The sequence below is a fragment of the Habropoda laboriosa genome, unplaced genomic scaffold, assembly GCF_001263275.1.
Source record: "Habropoda laboriosa isolate 0110345459 unplaced genomic scaffold, ASM126327v1 scaffold9, whole genome shotgun sequence".
NCBI classification, from domain to species: domain Eukaryota; kingdom Metazoa; phylum Arthropoda; class Insecta; order Hymenoptera; family Apidae; genus Habropoda; species Habropoda laboriosa.
This window is the reverse complement of record NW_017100191.1, coordinates 2,167,146-2,190,821: the sequence shown is the minus strand read 5'-3', so window position 1 is coordinate 2,190,821 and position 23,676 is coordinate 2,167,146. Positions and strand designations below refer to the sequence as shown.

General features: G+C 38.0%; 1 protein-coding gene across 1 annotated transcript in view; it reads left to right on the top strand.

Annotated features, from left to right (window-relative positions):
- Positions 1-23,676, top strand: part of LOC108580263 (probable G-protein coupled receptor 158) — a 199,729-nt gene that overhangs the window by 72,054 nt on the left and 103,999 nt on the right. The window contains 2 exon segments of the mRNA XM_017943973.1: positions 12,772-12,895; positions 13,424-13,567. Of these exon segments, the coding sequence (XP_017799462.1) occupies positions 12,772-12,895; positions 13,424-13,567 (268 nt within the window).

Below are 23,676 nucleotides of genomic sequence, written 5' to 3'. Positions count from 1 at the left end.
GAAATAGGTCAATCTGTAGTCGGAGAGATGGAAAAGCGATACCAGTAGTCGAACAATTTAAAATCGAATATTTTCCGGTCCAGGTGCTAATGTTACTAATTATTGTTAAGCTTTGCACGTGACAATTGAATATCGAACCCCCACAGAATCTCGGCAGAAGCATTTCGTGTTTGGCAGGTTTCTCGTCGACGTGCGACAAAAATCAAATATCCTCGAATTTACTATCAGAAGCTTGGATCTTTCATTATTTCCAACCTTTTTAAATATTCCAGAGCAACGCGAGCAGTAAATTTCAAACTTCTACGATAATATATTTTTCCCGATAATTATTATAAATAATTGATAAAAATCTTTGAAATATTACACAGCAGCATGAAAAGTTGCTGCATCTTGATTTTTAGCCAGACAAGCGGAATAAAATTCTTGCAAGTAGTATTACATCGTTATTGATCGGACATCGACTTCTCATTATCGCTGTGAGTATAATAGCTGGCAGTTTGATGAAATACCAGCACCAATAAGCCACAAAGTTGCTGTATTACAATAAAAATGCTGTAGTATCGTAAGAAATTTTGAATTTTTCCTAGGATTTTAAAGGTGACAGAGAATTGTCCCAGAGATATCTTTGCGTTACAAGTTGTGTTAAATTATTATTACAATCCCTTATATCGTATTCCATGTTAACCGTTATTTGTTGCTCTATAATAAACAATTACATAAATAAAATATTCTCGTAAACGTTAAATTCCACCATAAAGATCTAATTAACAAGCTGCAATGGGAAAATTCGAATAAAAGGCTGAAACAGGTTCGAAAACAGGACACGGCACAACCGTAAACCGCGTTGAATTTCGTTGCTCACATTTCACTTACACGTAAGTGTTAGCCCGGCTATTATCGGTTGAAGTTTAACGGTTCGCACACCGATTGGCGGTTTGCCTGAACGGCGCGAATTAACATACTTGATGCTCGCTCCCCGTAACCCCTGGTTTACCGTGTTCACCGCAGTTCGACGCTCCCATCGATCCCACGCTCGACCTGTTCCACTCCGATTCTCTATCTCTTTCTCTCTCATCCGGTACGAAAAGAGCACATTAGCAAATAGAATTTTTCTCGTCGTGAGACAAATTTTGGAGAATATTTCTTGATTTGGAAAAATATTTGAGAATCTCCTCATCTCACGAAAGGAATTTTGTAAACTTTGTAAGCCGCCGTTTGAAAGATTTAGAAGGAAATTTTTTTGCCAAGAGGGAATTTTCCATTTTGGAGAATATCGCTTGATTTGGAAAAATAATTGGGAATTCCCTCATCTCACGAAGGAAATTTTGCAAGCCACTGAGGGAATTTTTCCGACTGTGAGAAAAATATTGAGAATTTCTCTCCTATTTTATAATTGCACGTAGTTCAGCAAAATATGTATTCGAAATTTCCTTTAATTCACGATAAGAAGAAAAGCAAGGGAAAGCTATTGCTGCAAAACATTTCCATCAACGTTCTCTCATTAATTGCATTTTTGCCACATTTTATTGGACATTCCTAGCGTCCGAGAATAATTGTTTCTCTAGTAATTTGCAAAGTTTCGCTTCACTTCGAGTGAAAATATTCAGCAGCGAAGATGGGTCGAAAATAACTTTCCCGATACGCTTTGGTGGCCTGTAATTCGTCAGCATCAGGACGTTGCTGGCCACCGTGGAAAACGGACGGTATTACCGGAGAAATGCAGGATAATCGAAGGGCAAACTGGAAACGAAATAGCGCGGGCCACGTTCTGCTCGTTTCAATCGAGCCCCGTTAAAACATCGCTGCCACGAAATCGAGTGGTTCCATTCACTCATCGGGCCAGATTGGACACGGCTCGACACTTCAATGGTTTTTCCATTACTGTTTCTTCTTGACCAACCCGCTGGATTTGTCGAATTTCATTTACACAGAATGAATTACACACTGTTACATTTAGCACAGGTATTGTCCGTTTAACAGGACCGTCACCCCTACTTGTTCAAATGAGATAAAAATAATTGAGCAAATTCTGCTTACTAAGCACCAGGACGCTTTCGAATTAATAACTGGTCTAATCGCCGTGTTTAGAGAATAACTGCCGTGGCATTGTTTGTTAATACACGTATTTATTATAAGTAGACTACGGATTTTTATGCATTTATAAAAGGCACAAAATTGCACAGAATGCATGTAATATGAAGAAATATACAAAATGTTGGGGTTTTATTGAACTGCACGCTACATTATTAAACTATATATATTAGAAGAAGTATGGGTTACGATATTACGAACACTGAGAGTCGAACCACACACGTAGCGGAGGTTCCATGCCTAGTGTTAATGCCCGTGGTTGTTACAATGAACTTTCGAGCCTTGTAGTGTTTGCACGATGTTGTGCCGTCTGGATAATGATTCGAAGGACCACCCAATATGATTGGGACTTGTAGATTGAACTGGTTGCTCCTTGGTTCTCCTTGTGGTGGTTCTACGACTACTCGACGACTGACTCTCCGACGTCGCGTCTCGGATGTCCGTGAGAGGGAATTTTTGTTAGGACACGCTGATTGGTTAATGGTGAACAATTGCATTTGCCAATCAGCGTGTCCTTCCAGTGCGCCCTTAGCGCGTTGTCACCTTGGAAGGGTGGGAGACGGTCGCGAGGGGAAGGTCCCAAAAATCTGGAATTTCCTCCGGGTGACTCATCGGCAAGCGGACCGTTACATACAGATATGCCTATTGATATATGGCTATTGAGCGCGAGGGACAGAAATTACTAAAAATCTAGCAAAGCAATTCTAGTGACCCTCGGAGGAGGTAATGAGACCCGTGCAAGCAATAAACGAAAGTCCTCAACTCAAAAATAACCGTTCCCGGTCGATCGTGCCATAAACCGTTTCTACAGAAAACCTAACACCTAGAATAACAACAAAAAAGGATCGGTAACAATTGCCGATCAGCGCGGGTCGCGCTACCCGCGTCGCTTTCGCGCACGCACAGAGCAACTCTTCACAAAATATTCAAATTATAGTGCTTTTTATAATACCTGGTAGGTGAAATAATTTTTTACCAAAGTTCTACTTTCTTTGCTGTATTCTCAAAAATATAAATTTGCATAGAAATCCGCAGACTAATTATAAGTTTCGCGTGACAATAGGATCTTACAGCGGATAATCAAGGAGTTGAATAAATTAAGCATAAGGTGGCGTACAGTTACTCTCACTAATGTTCAGACACTCTAGAACTTTTATACTCTTTAATAAATTTTTTAACGTTTCTATGAACTGCAAACGGTGCAAATTGTGAAAATTGCACTTTCTCACGACTTTCGACCTAGATCCGTAATAAATCTGAAGATTCTTACATCTTTCGACGCCTGTCGCTTGTTTCTCCATCGACCGATTTCGATGAAATTTTCAGCATGTACATGATTGACATAAGTCTACAAAACGTATATTTTAAATTTTCACTACAAGCTGAGATAAAGGAGTTGTAAAAAGTGATCTTTACAATTTTCTTGGTGATTCCCACAAATTGCAATATTTTCAAAAAATTTTATACACGTCATCTAGTATACTATAATCCTTCTAACTTCTGTAAAAAACTCAAATCGTGTGGTCCAATTTTAAAAAAGTTCTACTGTTCTAAATAGTGTCCGAGTATTATACTTGTAAGGAACATCTAAATTACTTCCTCTGTAACTGAAGATAAGAAAAAAGTGACAAAGAGGAGTTTATATGGTTTAAGGACGTGCATCTGACGATAAAAAGGAGCCTCGAGATCATCTTGAAGGTTATTGCAAGATCGTCGGCCGTTTTTATAAAAATAGAAACAATGATTCTTCAGAGTCTTTAATAAAAAATCAAGAATTTCAGAGATAATTATATCGTTGCAGTTGTGTATTTTTGAAGAAATGGATTCGCAGCACATTAGGACAATTATGTTTCGAGTTCAAAAGTGGACTTAATGCAGCTGAATAAGGCAAGACGAATAAATTAAGAGGAAGACCGATAGAAATTGGTTTGAAAAATTTCGAAAATGACTTATTTAGTATTTAATTATTAAATAAAATTATTTCGATGGAATGAAATATTCGGTTAAGAAGTAACATATATTTTTGTTCGTGTGCACGTACAATTTGATTACAATTTGACACATACAATATCCAGAATGGCAAATGTTGCTTCGGCGATATTAAATGTTTATTCCCTTTGAAAAAAATCGAGATCTGGAAAAATATGTCTGACTGCGGATCAACGTCATAAAACACTTCGTATATCGTCTCTGGTGAGGAGCTGAACTCATATTCGTACGTCTCCTTCCACCACTAGAACGCACATTCCATTGTGAACAGATATGAAAAATTTTCGTCAGATTAACTGGCTGCTAGCCCCCCTTTGACGCAGCTCGGATATAAATGCTCGCGACGAGAGTGAGGTACAATCTGCAAGACGGCAGGGAGTAAAAATCTATTTGACTTTTCTGATGAGATCGATTCCGTTCTCCCCTTATATTCTCAGGAAAGCTTAATTTAACCGGCTTGGAATATTTAAACCGTTCCTTTTGGGTCGACTGTATTTTTGCTATTCTAAAAACCTCGTACTTGGAATTATCAGCGGGATTCTAGAGAAGAAATACATCGAAAAGGTGGAATAAAGTGTTTTGAAAATTTAAGGGTGATGCCTGTAATTAATTCGTATTAGCAGTTACAAGATTCATACTAATTATTGAAATTTCTATAATTCCGCTTACAATTCCTATAATTCATCAATGTCTAATAAAAAAAATATTTTCTACTAACAAATGCACGCTATTCAAAAATGCAGGATTCGTCAATTTACACGGTTTCTCTATCTTTAATAATTTTCGAGATATTACACCAAATATGTTTACTGCTCTCAACTTTGAGGGCGATTTTCGCCCTTTCAATGTGGACAATTGCCGATAAAAAAAAATAAGTTTCAAATATTTTATTGAGAACTACTATATTCCAAAGATTCATAAACTTTGAGATGTTTCCTTGTGAGTATTGCAGGCTGCTCACAAGTCCTTACATTTCATGTTGCACCACTCTCTCTCTTGAAAGAGAGAGAGAGAGAGAGAGAGAGAGGGAGAGAAATATCTAGTCATACGAGTGAATGTGTGGCGTTAAAGGAAAGCTTAGATCGATGTAGCATTCATTGAAGTTGGTAAAGTGCACGTATGAAGCTCGATCGGATGGGTGGCGAGTGTCTCCGGTCGCAAACAGCTTATGGCAGATTGACGTGAGGGATAAAGGCTTTCAAGAACACCGTCGTGCATTCCTCTTTGAATTATTGGCATTTCTGTTGCCCTCGCTCCGACAGCTGTAGGAACTTGTTTCGAGTGCGTCGAAACTTCGCTGATAAGGTTAGCTTCGCGAACAGTTTACACCCCACCAAATATGTCTACAATGACTTTGTGAAGTATGACTTTATCGTGCGAAGAGAGAGAGAGAGGAAGATTTTTCGTCGAACGAACCCGTGTCCAATTTCGTTTCGTTTCCGAGTAATGAGAATTAAAAGATGCGAAACTTCGGCGCCTGATGACGAGCAACTCGCTAAACACGGTCGATTTTAATTAGTTTTTCGTAAGGTTGTAAAGGAGAATTTAAATATTTTTCGACGCGAAAGGCACGATGCTGTATTCAGTTGATGAAATTTTAATTTTGTTTAATAATTTCAGTGGTGGTATATTTTTGTGCATACGGCGGAAAATTCTGCCGCATTATTTATAATTTTCTCGAAATAACCAAGTAAAAATTCTCAATTTTAATTTTGGCGCTCGTATTATCGTTGTAATATTATATCTACCGGTTCCCGTTCGATCACCGAAGTCAAGACGCACTGGGCGACGACCGTGAGAAGATGGGTGCCGCTCCACGTCCGTCTCTGGAAGCCGTGCTGCTGGTTTTTTCGGGCTGAAATTTCACACAGACGTTAGTTCCATCCTTACTAACGTCTAGAAATTGAAAAAGTCCAAGAGCAAAAATCCTTACCGCCAAGTTGGGATTCAGGCATGGTCGGGCGTCCTCGCTCATTCTCCGGCTTGTTCTGTCGGTTGGTGGCTTCGATAGAGAGTAGAAACTGGCCTAATAGAGGTATAAGCACAAGCTTGGGTACTCTGAATCCTTCTTAGGACGGCTGACACTAATTGTAATATTATATCTTCACATCGAGCGATGCGCAATTTCTTGCCTAGGACTTTATGAAAACCCCATAACAACCATATAGGCGTGAAAAATTAAAATTGCGTAGTTTTCAGACACACTCTATAATAACGAATTGAAACATTCCTCGAACGTCCTCTTCTCTTTCCATGTATAATGCAAAATAATTAAATACATGTTTAATTCATGATTTATCCACAATAGAGTCGGTCAGATATTTTTTCATGGGCTTATCATTTCATTATTCCAGCCAGTTTTGGTCGATGTGACATTCGATTCAATGCCCGTAATCCACTTAAACTGTCCCATCGACCCCTCATCCTCCCTCAGGCGCACGCTTCATTATATTTCCCGCAGGAGTATGCAAACAAGGGAGACTTTGAAAGGTAGGAATCTGTCGCGGTTTCCGTGGCATTGTCAAGCTCGTAACTCGGTTAATGCGACGTTAATGGTCGCATTTTTCATCGTTGCACGTCACTCGAAGGGCAACTGCAACTCCCTGCTGTGTTCACGTATATCGTGAACCGGAAGTGCTCGTCGAAAAGGCTTGGGAAACGAACGACATTATTTTACGGTGGAAACGACAACATCGTAAATCTCTCTCTCTCTCTCTCTCTCGCTCTCTGTACGCTTGATTTATACTGTCATGGCAACGGGAGACGAACAATGTCCTTCGGCGACGACGGTTCAAATCCGATTTACGATCGCGAGGATGCGATACGCTGTGCATCGGGGCTCCATTGACGGGCTTAAAATATTGCTGATCGAAGACGTTCAATGTCATTGGATGGCGTGCTGTGTAGTACGAACCGCGAACGAGTGAATTTATCGTCGTCGATGGTGAAATCAGAAGAGGAAACCAATTCTTGGTTAGACGGCCATGGTGCAGATTGATGTACGTTCGGGCAAATGATATAGATCTCTGTAGCGAGCCAATAGTAATGTAGATCCACGTATGGTCATATGGATTTATTGGAGAGACTTGTGTGGCCTGATAATAGTGGTGGAGATCAACATATCGTCAGACAGGAATAATATCTGACGATTTCAAGTCAAATAAGTAGAGTAGCAACTGTGAGAGGCCGCACAGTAGTGGTGTAAGTCCGTATTTGTTTGGACAGTAGCAATGCAAAGTCCGAAAATCCAAGTTCTAGTGGTATAGGTCAATGTATGTTCTGTTAACAGTAGTGTGGGTTTATATATGATCCTGCAGTAGTAGTATAGGTTCGTGTATGGTGAAGCAGTAGTAATATCTGATCGTTTCATGTGAAACAGGTAGAACAGTGCTCACGAGTGTTTGCACACTAGTAATATTGGTCTACATATGGTCAGACAATAGTACTATAGCATCGTAAATTAGAAACAGTAGTGGTACCAGTCAAAAAATACAGAGACAAGCCTGTACAGGTTTCAATATGCTCTGAGAGTTGTAGCAAGTGTTCGTACATTGTCACACAAGTGGTACGCATATATGGTAATGTAGTAATAGTAGTAGTACATGCTAACATATAGTCAGACAGTAACAGGACAGCTCGTATAGACTTGCATACGCTCAAATAAGTGACCGAAGCGCACATCTGATGATGTAACAGTGGTACGAGCCTACGTGTAATCATCCAGCAGAAGTAAAAATCAATGGATTATCAGACATTAGAAACACAGGTTCGTGTATGGTCCGAGAAGTAGTGCAGAATGTCTTGCAAGCGGTGCGAACTTATTTTTGACGAGACAAACAGGTGTGGCTAAGGCGGTAAGTTCCTGTGCAGCCAATCTTTCTCTTCCACTCTTTTCTTCTCCATTTCTTGTTATGTTTTCGCAATTTAGCTGAAGGTGACGACGATCGAAAGAGTAGAAGGCATACTGTCGGGAGTATCTTCGCGCGTCTATTCATGTTTTTCTTTCTTTCCCTTTGCCACTATAGCGAATATTTTACGGCCAGACGCGTCACAAACAATTCCTTTTGTTATCTTCCGCCGGAAACGCAAGCGCGCGGAAATTACCCTCAGCCCTGGTTCCCAAGATGCAGCTCGTCGTAAGGATTAGACGCTTTCATTGAATAGGAGAGAGACAAAGCGTGACGATGGCTGATTAATCGTAAATTAGGTTCAAGGGGCGAAATTACACACCCTGTGTAAACGTTACAATCATTTTTCTCCTCATTTATATCTTCAGATTTATCTCTTCGTCAATCTTTTATTTCCTTTGCCTCGCATATTTTCTATTTGCTACAGTTACTTACAACTATTTACACTAACAATATTAAGAATTACATCGAACAAAAATGTTTCGTTACACTCTAAAGATGTCCCTTTCTATCAGAAACAGAAGTGTCACGATATCTTTACTAGTCTAGCCAAAAATATTGTTAAAAATTCCTTATTTCTCGCGCTATCACATTGAACTCCCCCCTGCTAATAGTTCAAAAGTTTCATCCTGCGATGCTGTTATTCTTCATTTATTCTTGCTCCTTTTCCTATTTATTTATTTCTATTACAGGCGTGCGCTCGATCGTCCCCGCGTCCCGTCTCAGAATGTCCCTCGTTCTCCGCGTAACATTTCCACGTTTCGATCTCGCGGGCAATATCGATAATTGGCTCGAATGTTCATGCCGCCTTTCGTTCTGCATAAACGAATATATTCGAGATTCTACCGGGATCGTGTTCGGTTGCGAGCAATTGAACGGGTCGCTCGCCACCCAGGATTACGCCGGGAATAAATGAACGAATCGGGATTGGGTATTGTTTCGACGCTGCGCGAGAAATTCTCCGTTAATTCCTCCCCTGAACGAGAACTTAATTGTAATAGGAGGATCGTGACGGTAATAATTGGGACTAATACAAAGGGGTGGCAGATATTTTCAAAGGTATTCTCCTTGTGAAAAATTGAAACCAGATTGGAGAATAATAAAATTTAGATTAGTTGGAAGTGGTTTTTTGAAATTGGCCCAAAGGCGCCTGATTGCAGGCAACGAACCATTGCGCGAGATATTGGAAGATTGGATCGGTAAACGTGGGCGTAATGATTATCAAAGGATGATGCAGAAATATTCATTTATACTATAGATGTTGTGACGCATTTTTGGTATTACTTTTGACGTATACGATAATTACAACCCTGTGGTGTACGATGGGTTGCCTGGTGTCAAGCGCCTTTGGGTCAATTTTTTATTAGACAGTGTTCCATTCTCGATTCTTTTTATTTCTTATTTTCATTTTACTCTACAAGAATGGAAATATATTAAAAAAATTATACAAAATAATTCCAAACCGACTATTAAGGACATCTCATGAAAGATCAATATAACATTCAACAAAACCTGATTCCTAAAGCAATTAAAATTTTGTGTTATTATCCTATCATTTTGTCCGGCTAAGATCAGTCCATGTTTAAATTTCCTTCTGTAAATGCTTTGTAACATATCATATAAACTTAAGATTTAAAGGACTGACATTTTGTTCTTTTAGTTATACGAAAGATACAAATACAGGGTGTCTGTTTTATATCTGTGTGATGTTAGGAAAAAAATGTTTTAACAAAAGTTGTTTAGTATGGAGGGAGACGTTATGTGGTGTAAATACTTTTTTTGTACCGGGTATGGTGGGGGAGATTTTAAAGTCAGTTTAAGTTTTTTAAATGGAATGCTATACTTTTTTACATAATATGATAGTGTATGTTAAGACGAATCCAACGAGGTGCGAACAAAGTCATTTCCTTTGATAAAACAGACACACGCGACAGTGAGGAACGTATGGTGGTCCTGTTCCCGGTTTTTCGCAATTTTACGACCTTCCATGACAGGAAATGTCTTTGTTCGCATCTCGTTGGACTCGTCTTAACATACACTATCATATTATGTATAAAAAAATATAGCATTCTATTTAAAAAAATTAAACTGACTTTGAAATCAACCCCACCATACCTGGTACAAAAAAAAATATTTATACCACATAATTTTCCCCCTCGTGCCAAACAACTTTTGTTAAAACATTTTTTTCTTAACATCAATTCTTTAAAAGATATTTCGCTGTATTGAGATAAAACAGACACCCTGTATATAACAGTGTTCTGTAATGTCGTTCTACACTGTGAAATTGGATGTTAAAAATTAGTCTGAGGTACAGAAAGAAATTGATAGTGAACTTATAGAATAGAAGTAGAAAATGAGTATTGTTGAGGAAGTAGTTTGGAGGTTTGCGGATGGCATTTTACTGGTTTTTTGGGCTATGAAACAGCTCGTAGAAACACGATACACCTGTTCAAATGGAATACCTGTTGTAGCACGCAGGAGGATCACGAAACACGCGTGGAAGTACGTGCTCTGTGTCGCTAATGACAAGACACGAGTTGCAGCGGTGCAATGCAAGCAGCAATATTCGTTACAGTTACAACAAGGCCAGACATGACACTGACGAGAACGTTATTAGTTGCGATAGGAACACCGGGGATAATGAAAACACGTTAACGAGCATCCTGAAGCTAATCTTGTATTTTTTATGACGTCCATATCTGGTATATTCTCTTCGAATTCCTGTCGTCAAAGTAAAAATGAGAAAATGGTACCAATAACTCCGCCATGTGGAGCAGATACTGTGTCCACAATTTTTTTAAATCCTACATATCGGATGTACAACATGTTCAGACGTTAAAAATGGCCAATTTGAGGTCTGAAAATATTGCAAAGCATTATCTGTACAACAATAACGATACCTGATTATTAATTGATTATTAATTCAGAATTTCATATTTTATTTTCCCTCACACATGCATCTGTCAATTTATGTTTTTTACATAGAAATGTCAAAACGGTATAGGGGACAACATTTTGCCCATAATAAGTACATTTAAGGGGTCTTCCTACTGTGACGGATTGAAAAAATCAATTTTTTTTTCTGCATTTTCTTATAGTTTAACATCTCGAGAATATGTCCACGAAGTTTTAAAGCTTAATTCTCAAAATTGGCAGAGATATATGCCTTCGAAGGAAGCGGTTTTATGTAGTCTTAAACTGTAGTTAAAACTTTAAACGCGTTTTTCTCGAAACAGCATTTTTCAAACTGGCTGACATGATTACCAAAAAACCAGAAGTCCGATCCACTTCAAATATGTCAGGTATATTCGGTAGATGTTGCTTTATCGCTTGAACTAGAATTGTGCAAATATTTTCAAAATTCAGCCTTTGCGGTCAAAAAAACCATCATTTTTTGCTAAAATCGAAAGCAATTTTTGAAACCTTGTCATTTCTTTATTTCTCAATATTTTTTTAATATTCTAGTTCAGACGATAGCCACACGTCTACAGATTAAGAATATGTTTGCATTCTGTATTTTGGATAAGTACAACGTCTGATATCATGTCAGCCATCGGGAAAGATATTTTTCAAGGCGCTCTCTTCACGATGGTCCTTTCGTCTGATATCATGTCAGCCATCGGGAAGGATATTTTTCAAGGCGCTCTCTTCACGATGGTCCTTCTTTACAACAGATGTATATTTTCACTTATAAAAAATATTTTTGTGTTCTTAAAAGGTGATAGAATAAATATACAAATTTGCAAAAGGATACGTGTAGCACTATCTTTCTTTTAAATTTCCGAAATATTAAGCTTTTTCATCCGTCACAGTAAGAGGACCCCTTAAATATACTTTTTCTACTCACTTAACAACGTTCGTACTGTATGTTAAAATACAACAAAAAAGAACACGAAGGCGTCGAAATGGTTTCACTAGATTTAAGCCATAAACAATGATATCTGAACGTACATCAGCCAAGAGACATTATCGTTCCGGCAAGAGAAAGCATGCACCCGGAAGAGACGTTAACCAGGCTTTATTGCATAATAAATTGATGCCACGATCGATAGCTTTACGTGTGCCATACTTCACTGTTTGACACCACCGCCCATTATATTGGCCACGGCCAGAAATTTCAATGGGGGGTAAACCTGTTCTCGCGGGAATATGAATTTCAACCAATTACCAGTTGCCTTTGGCCCGTTACAGGTCAGACATTGTTGGGGCTTGCGGTTGATCTTTCGATCGTTCAAGCGTTGCCGGTTTTTGCACGTGTGTGCCGACTAATGGTCTAAGGCTACGAAGGACCAGTTTTTATTTTCAGTTCTATGTTCTACAACTAATTCGAGGTATAGAGTCTACTGCAAAGTGTTTCTCTCTGGATGCGAAGTGTTTCTGCTGGAGTCTCCGCGGTTTTCCTCGACGAAGACTCCCATTTTCCTAAAAACACCCTGATTGGTGATGTTTCCTTTTCTAAAATCACCAATCAGTTTACTCCGGTGCATCGCAACCTCCCTCCATTTCACCCTTAGATCAAATCAGCCACTTATTGACGTTTCTGGTGCAATTTACCAACGATATAACTCAATTTACCTTGCATTACTGCTTCATTCGCAAAGTAACATTTCTTTTTTTGTCTTTGCATAACTCCTTTGATCTCCATTTTCATATTTATTCTCGGTCTTCTTTCATAGCAGAATCGTTTTACGAACCACCGAATAGGATGCAAATGACGTACAACTGTTACAAAATGGTAACTGCTAGGTTTAAACGAGAACAATTTTTTTTTTGTTTTCAGAGGTACGAGTGGGATAGATATTGATCTACGTAGACTGGACATAGATCAGTGCCCTTTGCCTCCAGGATCCACGCAATTGAACATTTTCGCAGCCAGTGACAAGTGCAAGAAGCGGACAACCGAGGTCAGTGCACTTCTCGGTGCCATTTTTACAATTTCTCAAATTTGATTAATCCCAGACAGGAGAAATTCTCGATAATGTAGATTAGCTTTCTTAATTTTTCGTACAAAACTGCTATCGACGAGACCTCTTAGTCCTATCGGTAATTAAATATTCCTTTTTACCATTTTCTTTACCTTTTCTCTGACGATCATACAATTCATAAAAAATTCTACTGGTATTTTTGTTTAAATTTAAAAGTGAATTATAAATCTTCGTGAAAAGTGTGTTATTTTACTGATATTATTTTACTTACTTTTTAAATATTACTTATTAGTGTTTTCTTAAACAAGACTGCCACTTTCCAGTTTCTAATTGAGCTTCAAATGAGAAACTAATAGTATTCTCAATGATACCTAACAACTCTCTCGAATAAAATCTCATTCGCAACATCAGCGACGTGAAAACAAATTTTCCTTCTCACTTACCATTTTTCTCTCTCAAAAAATCGTCTCCCATTGATGGACACTCAATTAACACCTTTGATTCCAGTGTATCGCCATTCCAGGCTTGGGATTTCGTCGGGGGAGCTACCGATGCGTCTGCAAGCGAGGCTTCTACTACCCAGACACGAAATCGACCAGTCGATACTACAATGGCACCGTGATCGAGGAGGAGTACGAGAAATTGATGATGGTACGTCTCTAAAATCCATCTCAATGCTTCGTTCTGTCGGTAGAAACGTTGAACTGCTTGCTCAAATTCACGACAGTAAACGCTGAATGCGTCGTTTTAAGAGATTCCTTGATAGAATGACCATTTCAGAGGATATTCGAGCTTACAGGGGGGGAATTCTGGTCGGATTAAAAGACAACTTTCGCGGTAATTTGTCATTGTCGTCACGCTGGGGGAGTAAAAATCGTGTACACGATTCCAGGTCACGGGATACTCATACATATAATATATCTTTCTTGCGAGGATCCTCAAAAAGCAACCCTCCATAAATCAGCTGCCCGGCCCTTTTCGCCCTGATTAAACAGTTCCGACTGACTCTTCTTCTCCACTATTTCTGACGGTGGCTCTCTGTTGATCCAGAACTTCAGTCCAGGCATGAAAATAAAACTTCACGCTACTCTTATGGCCCTCTTCTTTCGGGCTGCGTGTCCTGGGGCTTCTCTCAGATGGCCTGATGTTGATCTAGGAGCTCAGTTTAAGAGGCTTGGAGTTCGTAAGAGTCGGGAAGTTGGTCTAAAGTCCAATTAGAGGTCAATGTTCTTTGCTTAGGGGATCTGATAGTTAGCAGTAACACCTAATTGAGATTCCAGTCGTGTTTTGTGGATTAATGGATCAGAGACACTGGATACTGTAATTGAATCCTCTTTGGTTGGATGATCAGGTGGATATTCGTGGCTTAAGTTGATTAGAAATCTCACTTATAATTAGGTGGGATGTCAGTGGCGATTGGCAGGTACGCTAGAAAATTCTTCGAGTTGTGCATCTCGTAATTGAGTTTCTAACTATTTTCAGAGACTAATGGATGGGGGATATCGGTAATTTTAATTGAATCCTTCTTATTGTTACTTGAGAGTATGTACTATGTCATGATCTTCTAAAGTAACAAGAATTCGCTACCTAGTGGCAGCCAAGTGACACAGATTAGCAAGCAAAATCAAATTCTTTTGAATTAGTGTCATAGTTAGCAAGAATTCACATCTGATTGTCGTTCAATTCCTTTTTGAACAAATTTCCAAAAAATAGAACTGATCCTTGTTCCAGTAATTACACAGTGATAACTAGACTGCGGATTTTCATGCATTTATAGGAAATTTAAAGGTGCAATATTGCAGAGAATGCACGTAAAACGAAAAAATATACAAAATATCCAAATTACAGTGTTTTTTATAATACCTTGTAAGTGAAATAATTTCCTACCAAAGTTCTACTTTCCTTTACTGTATTCTCAGAAATATAAATTTTCATAAAAATCTGATTTTGATGAAATTTTGGTATATGGTAATTCTCCTATGTATTTTATCAAAAATTCTTCACGTTGAAGAGATAAAAGTTGCCCTGATATTTCAGAGACTATAGATAGAAGAATAGTGCAAATACACGAATTAAATATTTTCGAATGATCAATTTGTCTACGTAAACAGACGTGAGAAAAATCATTTTTAGGACCATGTTTAAACCTCCATTTGACTACTCTAGTGTACCTAGCTCTATTTAGCTTCCTAGCTAGCGAGCGTTCGCTCACAGCCACTAATAAATGGCAGCAACAGCAACCGGTAACAGAATCCCCATCACCTAACAGACCAAGCAGGTCCTCATTATTCAAACGAACAAGAATTCACGCCTAATCATAACTCCAGATCTAGCACCATGATCCCTTCAGCCAATTACCCTTTGCACAGTGAACGTGCCCCCCGGAGTTAGGACAACCATGTGACCATTTAGGTGTGTCAGATCACCCTGATCATCAGCTTTGAGTAACTAGGCGTTTGAATTGCTTTAAATCATTCCTTCTCGCCTCTATTAAACGGTCCAGTTCCACCAAAGAGCGAACGAAGGTCTGTCAGGAATAATTCACGGTGTCCAATGGAGTCAAAGGGAATCAGGGATCGCGTGGCCGCGATTACAAGCAATATGACGTTGGCTACGGGTGGCGAAATTGCCGCGGGTCGCTCGTAATTGCTGATAAATGGCCGTGGAACACGCGTCCCGTACAAAAGGGCGAGCATTGCGGCTCGTCCTTGGCTGTAATTAATATTCACGGTGACAGCCGGTGAAGGATTAACCTCTCGATGCGCCGCCAGCTAGAAATGGCAACTGCAGTCTTGCCGGGTTGAAGGAGAAACGTCAGGTCGGGCTGATTTTAATATGCTGCATGTGACGATAAGCGCGATCGTTGAGGGAAATGGAGGGGAATGGAGGATCCTTAGTGAAGTGGAGAATGGCAGGTGTTTGGGAGAATTGAGTGTGAGAAGGACCAAAATGCACCAAGATTAATTCGGTTTGAGAGCACTTTTACCATGCTTATTCGGCTAGGTCCTTTTTCAGTAATTTTTTAGAAAATTTTTCTTTACGTTTCTGAGTAATTGAAGCTGACAGTGGTAAATCTGTAATCCTTTGGGAAAAATGAAAGTTTAAAAAAGGTAATTGAAAATTCTTCTGAGAGATTTCTTATAATTTGCCAAAGAAATTCAGTACATGATAATGTAGATTGCAAGGGAGAAGATTTTTATATAAATTAGATCTGGGAATTGAGTCTCTCATGTTCCTTTCGAAGCAAAGCTAGAAAATTAAATTTAAATCTCTTTAGTCCCTTTTTTTGAAGCAGTAGTGCGCTAAACTAGCAAGTAGTACATGTTTGACTAAATTGAGTCCAATAGCACTATCTATAACATCCTTTAAGAAGAAAAAATTAAAAAAAAACCCATAATTATTGTATTTTTTTAAATTAATTTTTTCTACTCTGCTTACAAAGATTTCTCGTTAATTTACAACTTGAATTGCAATGTGCAGCAATTCCCATAAAATTGAATTTGATTTTCTATATTTCCATGCATTCTTCTTCTCCGAGCAGTTAAACAAATTCCAAAGTGATTTTCTGTGTAATTTCGTTAACAAAAAGTCGCAACACATTATTTCTTTCCCCGCGATAATAAATTTCCATTTCACATTTCTCCGCAAGAAAGTTCTCAAGAACATTAAGTACCAGTTTCTCCGTCATTTCCAGTCACATATTGTTCCCGATGTTTAAATTGCACGTTAAGCAATTACGAGGTCGTCGTTGCACACACCGTGAAAGTGAAATCACGCGAACGACAAAAATTACTTTATACATTTGCGATGCACACTCGGCCTCGTTCTATTCGTTTTCATATTTTTCCATTAACCTGTCACGAACTCACCTCTGTACGAGTCACGGGCGACGGGGAAAAAATGACCCACTTCTTATCATACTTTCTTCTTGTAAATCCACCAGAGGGACGCTAATCAGGTAAACGTCAGTCCGGCGTGTACCAGTTGGATTTGGATTAAAATTTCTTTATTAAAACTGACCCGCTAGACTGATTTCCTTCTCTTAAAAGCACAACGAGGGATTTTCTTTCTTTTCTTTTTTTCGTTTCAGAAAAGCATTAAATTTCTCCTCGCAAGGGATAATTCCTATTAAACGACCGTTAAATGTTTTTCATTTGACAGTTTATTTTTTTTTTTGGATTAGCGAAACAACAAGTAAATGCTTTAGGGAATGATACCTGTAAAATGGTAAGTGGAACGAAAGATTGGGGAACAAAACAGTGGGCAAGTATAATATTTTTAGAAAAAATTGAACGCCTCGTTATCGATAATCGTTATCTTCCTCTGGAGAGTCATGTTTCTCCTTGCAAGATAGTAGCAATCACAATGATGAACAAATATTTAAGAAATTATTTCTTCTAAGATGCTAGCTAAAAGAAGTTGTCATATTTCGCTGTTTGGCATTGATAGTGGCAGAACTTAAAAAATGCAAATTTTTATTTCTAACTTCATTAATATCAGAACAGAGAGCAAATGAATCGTCATTAAATTGGCCGTATTTTATCTATAAAAGTGATTCATTTTCAGTTGTTTCATACAGCGTAAAAGAGGGTGTAAAGTATAAGGTAGACCTAATATTCTGTTGAATTTCTTCACGATTATGCTATCTGTGATCCTTAACCCTTCGACAGTCTAATAAAATTATGAATTACGCTAAAAGAAATGTACATTTCATACGTATTTTTTTAATAATTACGTCGGGTATGGTAATTTTTAAAACAAGGGATACAGAACTCTACGTCGTAGTTATGACAACAATATCTCGCCCCTTTTCAACTTTCTTCCTAAGAGTCTCTCTTGAGTTAAACAGTTAACCCTTTCACCTGTAACAACGTGTCAGTCTCGTGGTAGAGATTCCGGTCAAGATGTGAGAAAAATAGTTATATTACTAAAAAAAATTAATTGCAATCCTAACTTTCGTTTTAATTTATAAGATCAAGGATTCCTTAAAGTAATTAATCTGTAACAGATTAGCTTTTATTACCTGATGCAGTACTAAAATATTAAATGGCTGACGTTTATACGCGTAGTTAGAAAAGAAATCATAGGTTAAGGGGTTAAATATTTGACGCTTTGCCCGAATCCCACGCGGGATAAACTTTCGAAGGGTTAAATCTAGATAGACGCAAAAGTAGAGCCTCTTTAAACAAATAATACGATCAGTATTTAACACTTTATTAAATACTTCATTAAAACTAACAGTTTAAACAAGACAACTTAAAAACTATCAATTTTTATTTTCTTGGACTAATGGACTCTGCGGGTACAGTATTTTTCACCATTTCTAAATTCATTAATTTCACATCAGAGAGCAAATATCAAATTCTACGATATTAGTCAAATGCAAATTTTTCAGTTTTCTTTTTCTGTAAAATCTGTTCGTGAACGATGCCACTGTTAAAAACACTAAACAGCGATTTTTTCTTCGAATACTAACGAAATATTCTTTTCCAAGAATCAAATGCCCAGTAGCAAAAATGCACCAGTAGAAGTCCTCGTTAATCCCCGGCAATCGTTAGCAAGAAAAACCGGAATGTCCCGTTTCTCCGATAAAAAAGGAGATTCGTTTGTCAAAAAAAAAAAAAAAATAGAAAGAAGGAAAAAAAGACGGATCGACCAGTTCCCCTTTCAATTCCCTGAATCTTCTGTCACTCACAGCCTCGTAAGGGAATAATCCAGCGGGATTACGCTCAGAACGGAGCATCTGAACACCGCCCACCTCGCACTCCTGTCTCTCCGCCACCGTCAAAAGCGAAGATTGATGTGTTTGATGTCGTCGAGCTTCACCACACGAGCATTCGTCGCCGATAACACGATAAACTGCGGTGTGAAAGAAACACGCCGCTTTTAATTCGCCTAACGCGGTATCATGTCGCTACAGAGACGCTGCGCTTCGGGGGAGAGCCACTAAATTCAATTTTATCCCACGGTTCGTGTTAACACCCTCGAGCATTTGCTTGCAAAGCCACGTAGCCCGCGCAAAATTAGTTTCACAGGGTGGTTCCATTTTTTTCCTCTCTTTTCCCTTTTGCCTTTGCTTCTCGTCGTTCATTCTCGTACATCAGCCGCTATCAGAACTGGTTTTTGCATTTTAGACGGTGTTGTTGCCGCTGTTTTTCACGGAATTTATTTCTCCCGGAGAAATATACGATTGCGTTCGAGACTTCGGAATCTAGATAATGAGAGTGTAATTAGAGTGATAAGATTTTGCATTTGAAATCGAGGTGAGTTGTTTGGGGATTTTTGGGTTAGAATTTGTGGATGGTGAAAGAGGGTTGTTTTCGAAATTTTCACACTTTCTGCCATTGTGTCGTTGATTCTTTTCGAACTTAGCGCGTTTATTGGTAGACGTGAGAAACCAACTTGTGTGAAATTTTAGTGTACTATGTTGAAGTGTTTGCAAGATATTAAATAGGTAAAATAGGGTGATGTACTGTCCGACAAACGTAAAGTGAAGCCTCTGACGTCACAGCTTAGCAAAATGGAGGCAAAATAGGCGGTTCAGGTAATTCCCACTACTCTTGGGTCTTACACTGCAGGCCCTTGAGGGGAAGTTGCGTTGTAGGTAAATGGTTTAGACAAACGAATTTAAGTCAGCTGTCGATAATGTAATACGCTGATAAAAGAACGGAAAACTAAAAATTATTTGGTCGCCTTGTCCTCTTACCTACGTTGACGCGTAAGACATATTTAATAGCGCAGACGTTAATTTTTAAGCGACTCATACACAATAAATTGTAATTGTAAAGGAAGCCTCAGGAAATGTATTAATATTTTTTAACAGTTAGAATACTAAAATGTAAATATCTTTTTCCTATTCCTGAATAATAAAAGTAGATTGCGGCGCATTAAAAAATTGCTTAAGGAGCTACAAAATTTCTGGCTGCAATGAAAAATAGCGTGCCACCGCAGACCGACAGCCAATAAAAGCCATCAAACAGCTACTGTTTAATATTAAAATTTTGAAAAATTTGACAAAATCAGACGACATGTCGTCACTTTAACCGTAATATTTCGGCTTTGTTTAAAGATAATATTTCGATCTTGGGCTCATTTCATAGCAATAAACATAGCAACAATCGCTGCTAAAGTTTCAATTGCTAATTTGACACTGTTCTCACTCGTAGAATAATTTTGAAGAAATACCACTGGATTGCTTGAATTTTAACCTGTAAAATAAGCTTATCGAAATAATAGAGAAATTTTGGGAACATGGGATAAAAAAATAAAGTTTACCATGATGCACATCGTTTGGCGTCGCGCAGGCATCTGTTCGCCTGTTTATGGTGTCTGCGCGACGTAAACTTAATTTTTTTTCGAGCGCTTGAAAATATCATTCGCAAGTTCCCCTACATCTCCCATCTTTAGGCCCTGTGTGACGTCAGAGGCTTCACTTTAGGTTTGTCGGACAGTAGGTGCAAAATGCAAAAGCTCAAAGGAATCGGACGATCGAGAACCGATATTTGCGAAAACTTCACTGTTCTATGTTTTATAACGTACGATTTTATTGTAGAAAGCAGAAAGTATTTTATTAATTTGCCGTTTGCGTATTTTATTAATTTTTTTTTAAACTAGTCACGTATCTCTGTAAGAAAGAGCGCACATGGTACTCAGTACAATTTTCTATCTTAGAGTTACTTATTTTATTTGATGAACTACTTAAAGTTGAAACAAACGCATCCTATGATGTTCATTGGCGGATATTTTAGAATATTTTCTATTGTCTTATGGTAATTTATTTCACTTTATGAAGTAAATGATTTTCTAACTTATTGTATCTTATGAATTATTTCAAATAAATGTACAGTAGACTCTCGTATAACGCGGTTAAATGCGCGTTGTATGAATTCGCGTTATAGGAAATCGTGCTGTACGAGAATATTTCTCTTATAATCGGAGTAATCTAAAGTAAGATGTTTGGAATGATTATTGCAATGCCAACATTTATTTTCTATGTTTTATCAAATAGTAAGTGACATACATACATACGCTGTTGGTTTAGAAAAACATATTCATTTTTAATGTATGTAATGAGCAAACAATCGTAAAAAAGCAGAAGCAATTATGAAACAGAAGAAGTTGGTAACGATTTAAGAAAATAGTATAATGCTCAACTAATGCAGATTTAATTTTTAAATGCAGGCAATTCTTGTATTTTATTGTTCAGCGCGTTGTAAGGGTAGTCGCGGTATCTTTGGCCCGTTATAGGAATTCTCGTTATACGGGAGTCTACTGTAGAATAAAATAAATTCAACATGCTCATAGCTTTTAATCATAGCTTAGATTCAATTTATATGTTAGCTTACAACTTAGCTTACTTGCTAATATCATTTTCGAAAATGAGAATTTTTCAGAAATGATAAGAATTACCCAATGTTCACTGTAGATTGGTCATTACGCGAGAATCTCATTGTACGTTCCATGATTTACTGTGCTGCCACTGTGTAGGGGAGTGTGCCCGAAAGTGTTGAGTTGTGTTGCACTGAGGACATTCGAGGATGAGCGGCTCTACGCGCGCTGTAATTGGCCAGTGTTTTTCGTTAATAATTCAAAAACGAGGCTTCAAACTGGATTTTTGAAAAGGAAAAAGTTGTTCAGAGTCACCCCAGCAACCCCCATTTCCGGGTGTTCGAGGAGTTACAGGACACCCTGTATAACTAGTACCTGCAGTTCACTCTGTACTCATGAGGATCAGAGTAGCCACAGGTACGCGTAGTCCTCAGCTTGGTACTCCTTTCCAAAAATGATAATTTTCTTTGGAAAAGAATACCAATTACCAGGTCCCACCACGAGGAGGTGACTACGCAAGGGACCCGACAAAAATACATGCCCTACTGGCAGCTCTCTACCTTCAGAGATACGCGATTCTCATTTGTAGCAAAGGAAATAGATACTTTTATCAAAAATTCGTGTTTTCAGAATAATTCGCGATACGATATACGAGTGTCTTATATTTCACTTTAAATCGCGGTACTAATCATTTTCTCATTCTTAATGCAATATTCCAACTCTAAAAATTTCATTTTCAATGCAATATTCAAACTCTAAAAATTTCATTTTCAATGCAATATTCAAACTCTAAAAATTTCATTTTCAATGCAATATTCAAACTCTAAAAATTTCATTCTCAGTGCCATATTCAAATTCTAAAATTTCATACTCTTCCCTAATAGAATGTTAAAAAATGATAAATTTCGCGATAGTAAAAATGTAGATGGTATTTTATCAATTATGCTACAAATGAGTCGCGTATCTCTGTAAGAGAGCGCGCACATGGGAGTTAGTACAATTTCCTATCTTAAAATTAGTTGTTTTATTTCGACGAATTACTTAAAGTTAAAACGCACGCATCCCACGACGTCCAACGGCGGATGAATAGAATATTATTTTCTATTCTCTTATGCTAACTTATTTTATCTTACCAACTACTTAAAATTAACACTCTCGTTCACGCTCACTTCATACTCGGTACAATTTTCTATCTTAGAATTAATTAAAGCTAACATGCGATAATTCAAATGTACAATGAAGCTCTGTAAGAAAAGTATATTGTTAAATTGGACGAGGAAAGTAAACTGTTAGGATATCTTTTTTATTTATATTTCATTTTCATATTTAAAATCGTAATATCGAAGTTCTGTAAGAAAAATATATTGTTAAATTGAAATAGGAGGATAAATTGTTAGGATATCTTTCTTACCTGAAATCGTAGCAATGGAATACCTAATTGAACCTCTGATAATGAAACTCATAACTCAACTCGAGGCAAAATTCTTTTTCTAACAGAAGAAAATTGAACTCTTATACGAGCTCGAAATATTCATCCAAAGAATATTCAATCGATCATCGAAAGAACAAACAACTCCCTAAAAACGCAGACCACACAGGTGGACATTGTTAAATAGATTTTATTCCTACCCTGAACCATTTCAGTACTCTCGGTACTTTTCATCTCGTCAATATTGGCAACAATAGGCTTTGAGAACTGATCTCTACGATCAAGAACGCCCAGACGATTTATTTTCGTTTTATTTAGCAAGGAAAGTCGCGAATTTGTATCGTTCGATTTTACAATTTAGTAAAATTTCGATGGAACACTGAAATAAAATACAAATTAGATTGACAAGATGAATACTTCATACGACTCACCATTCGTAACCTTTGAAATACCCTCAGTGACCCAATTCAGTTCTCCCAGCCTCCAATTTCACCCACAATTCACTTGGAAGCTTTTCTCAGACCCATGAAGCTTTTGCAATTCGCTCAGTGGACCATTGCATTCCCCTCAGCCTGGAATTTCTATCCCGCCAGAGACCCACAATGATAGATTGAAAGACCCAAAGTCAATGCCCAAGACCCACCAGACTTGGAAAGCTGTGAAAGGGTGATGCGCGAAAAGTGGAGTACGAATCGCGATTTATTTTCATTTTCAGGGATTTTGTTTAGTACCCGAAACCGCGAAGTTTTATTGTTCTCCGTATTTTCCAGTAGTTGATTTTAGTTGGGACATTTAGAAAAAATTGAAAAAAGAAAAGAGAAAAAAACGCGAAAATGGAAAAAGGAACGAAGCTATTTATCAAACGCGACGCGACGTGATAAATTCTCGTATCGATCGAAAGTAAATGGGAAAATTGCCTCTCAATTGAATTAACGCGGTATACTATTTGGATACTCTAATAATGGGAGGGCGTTTGCACCATTAGTGCAGTAGAGTCCATCCA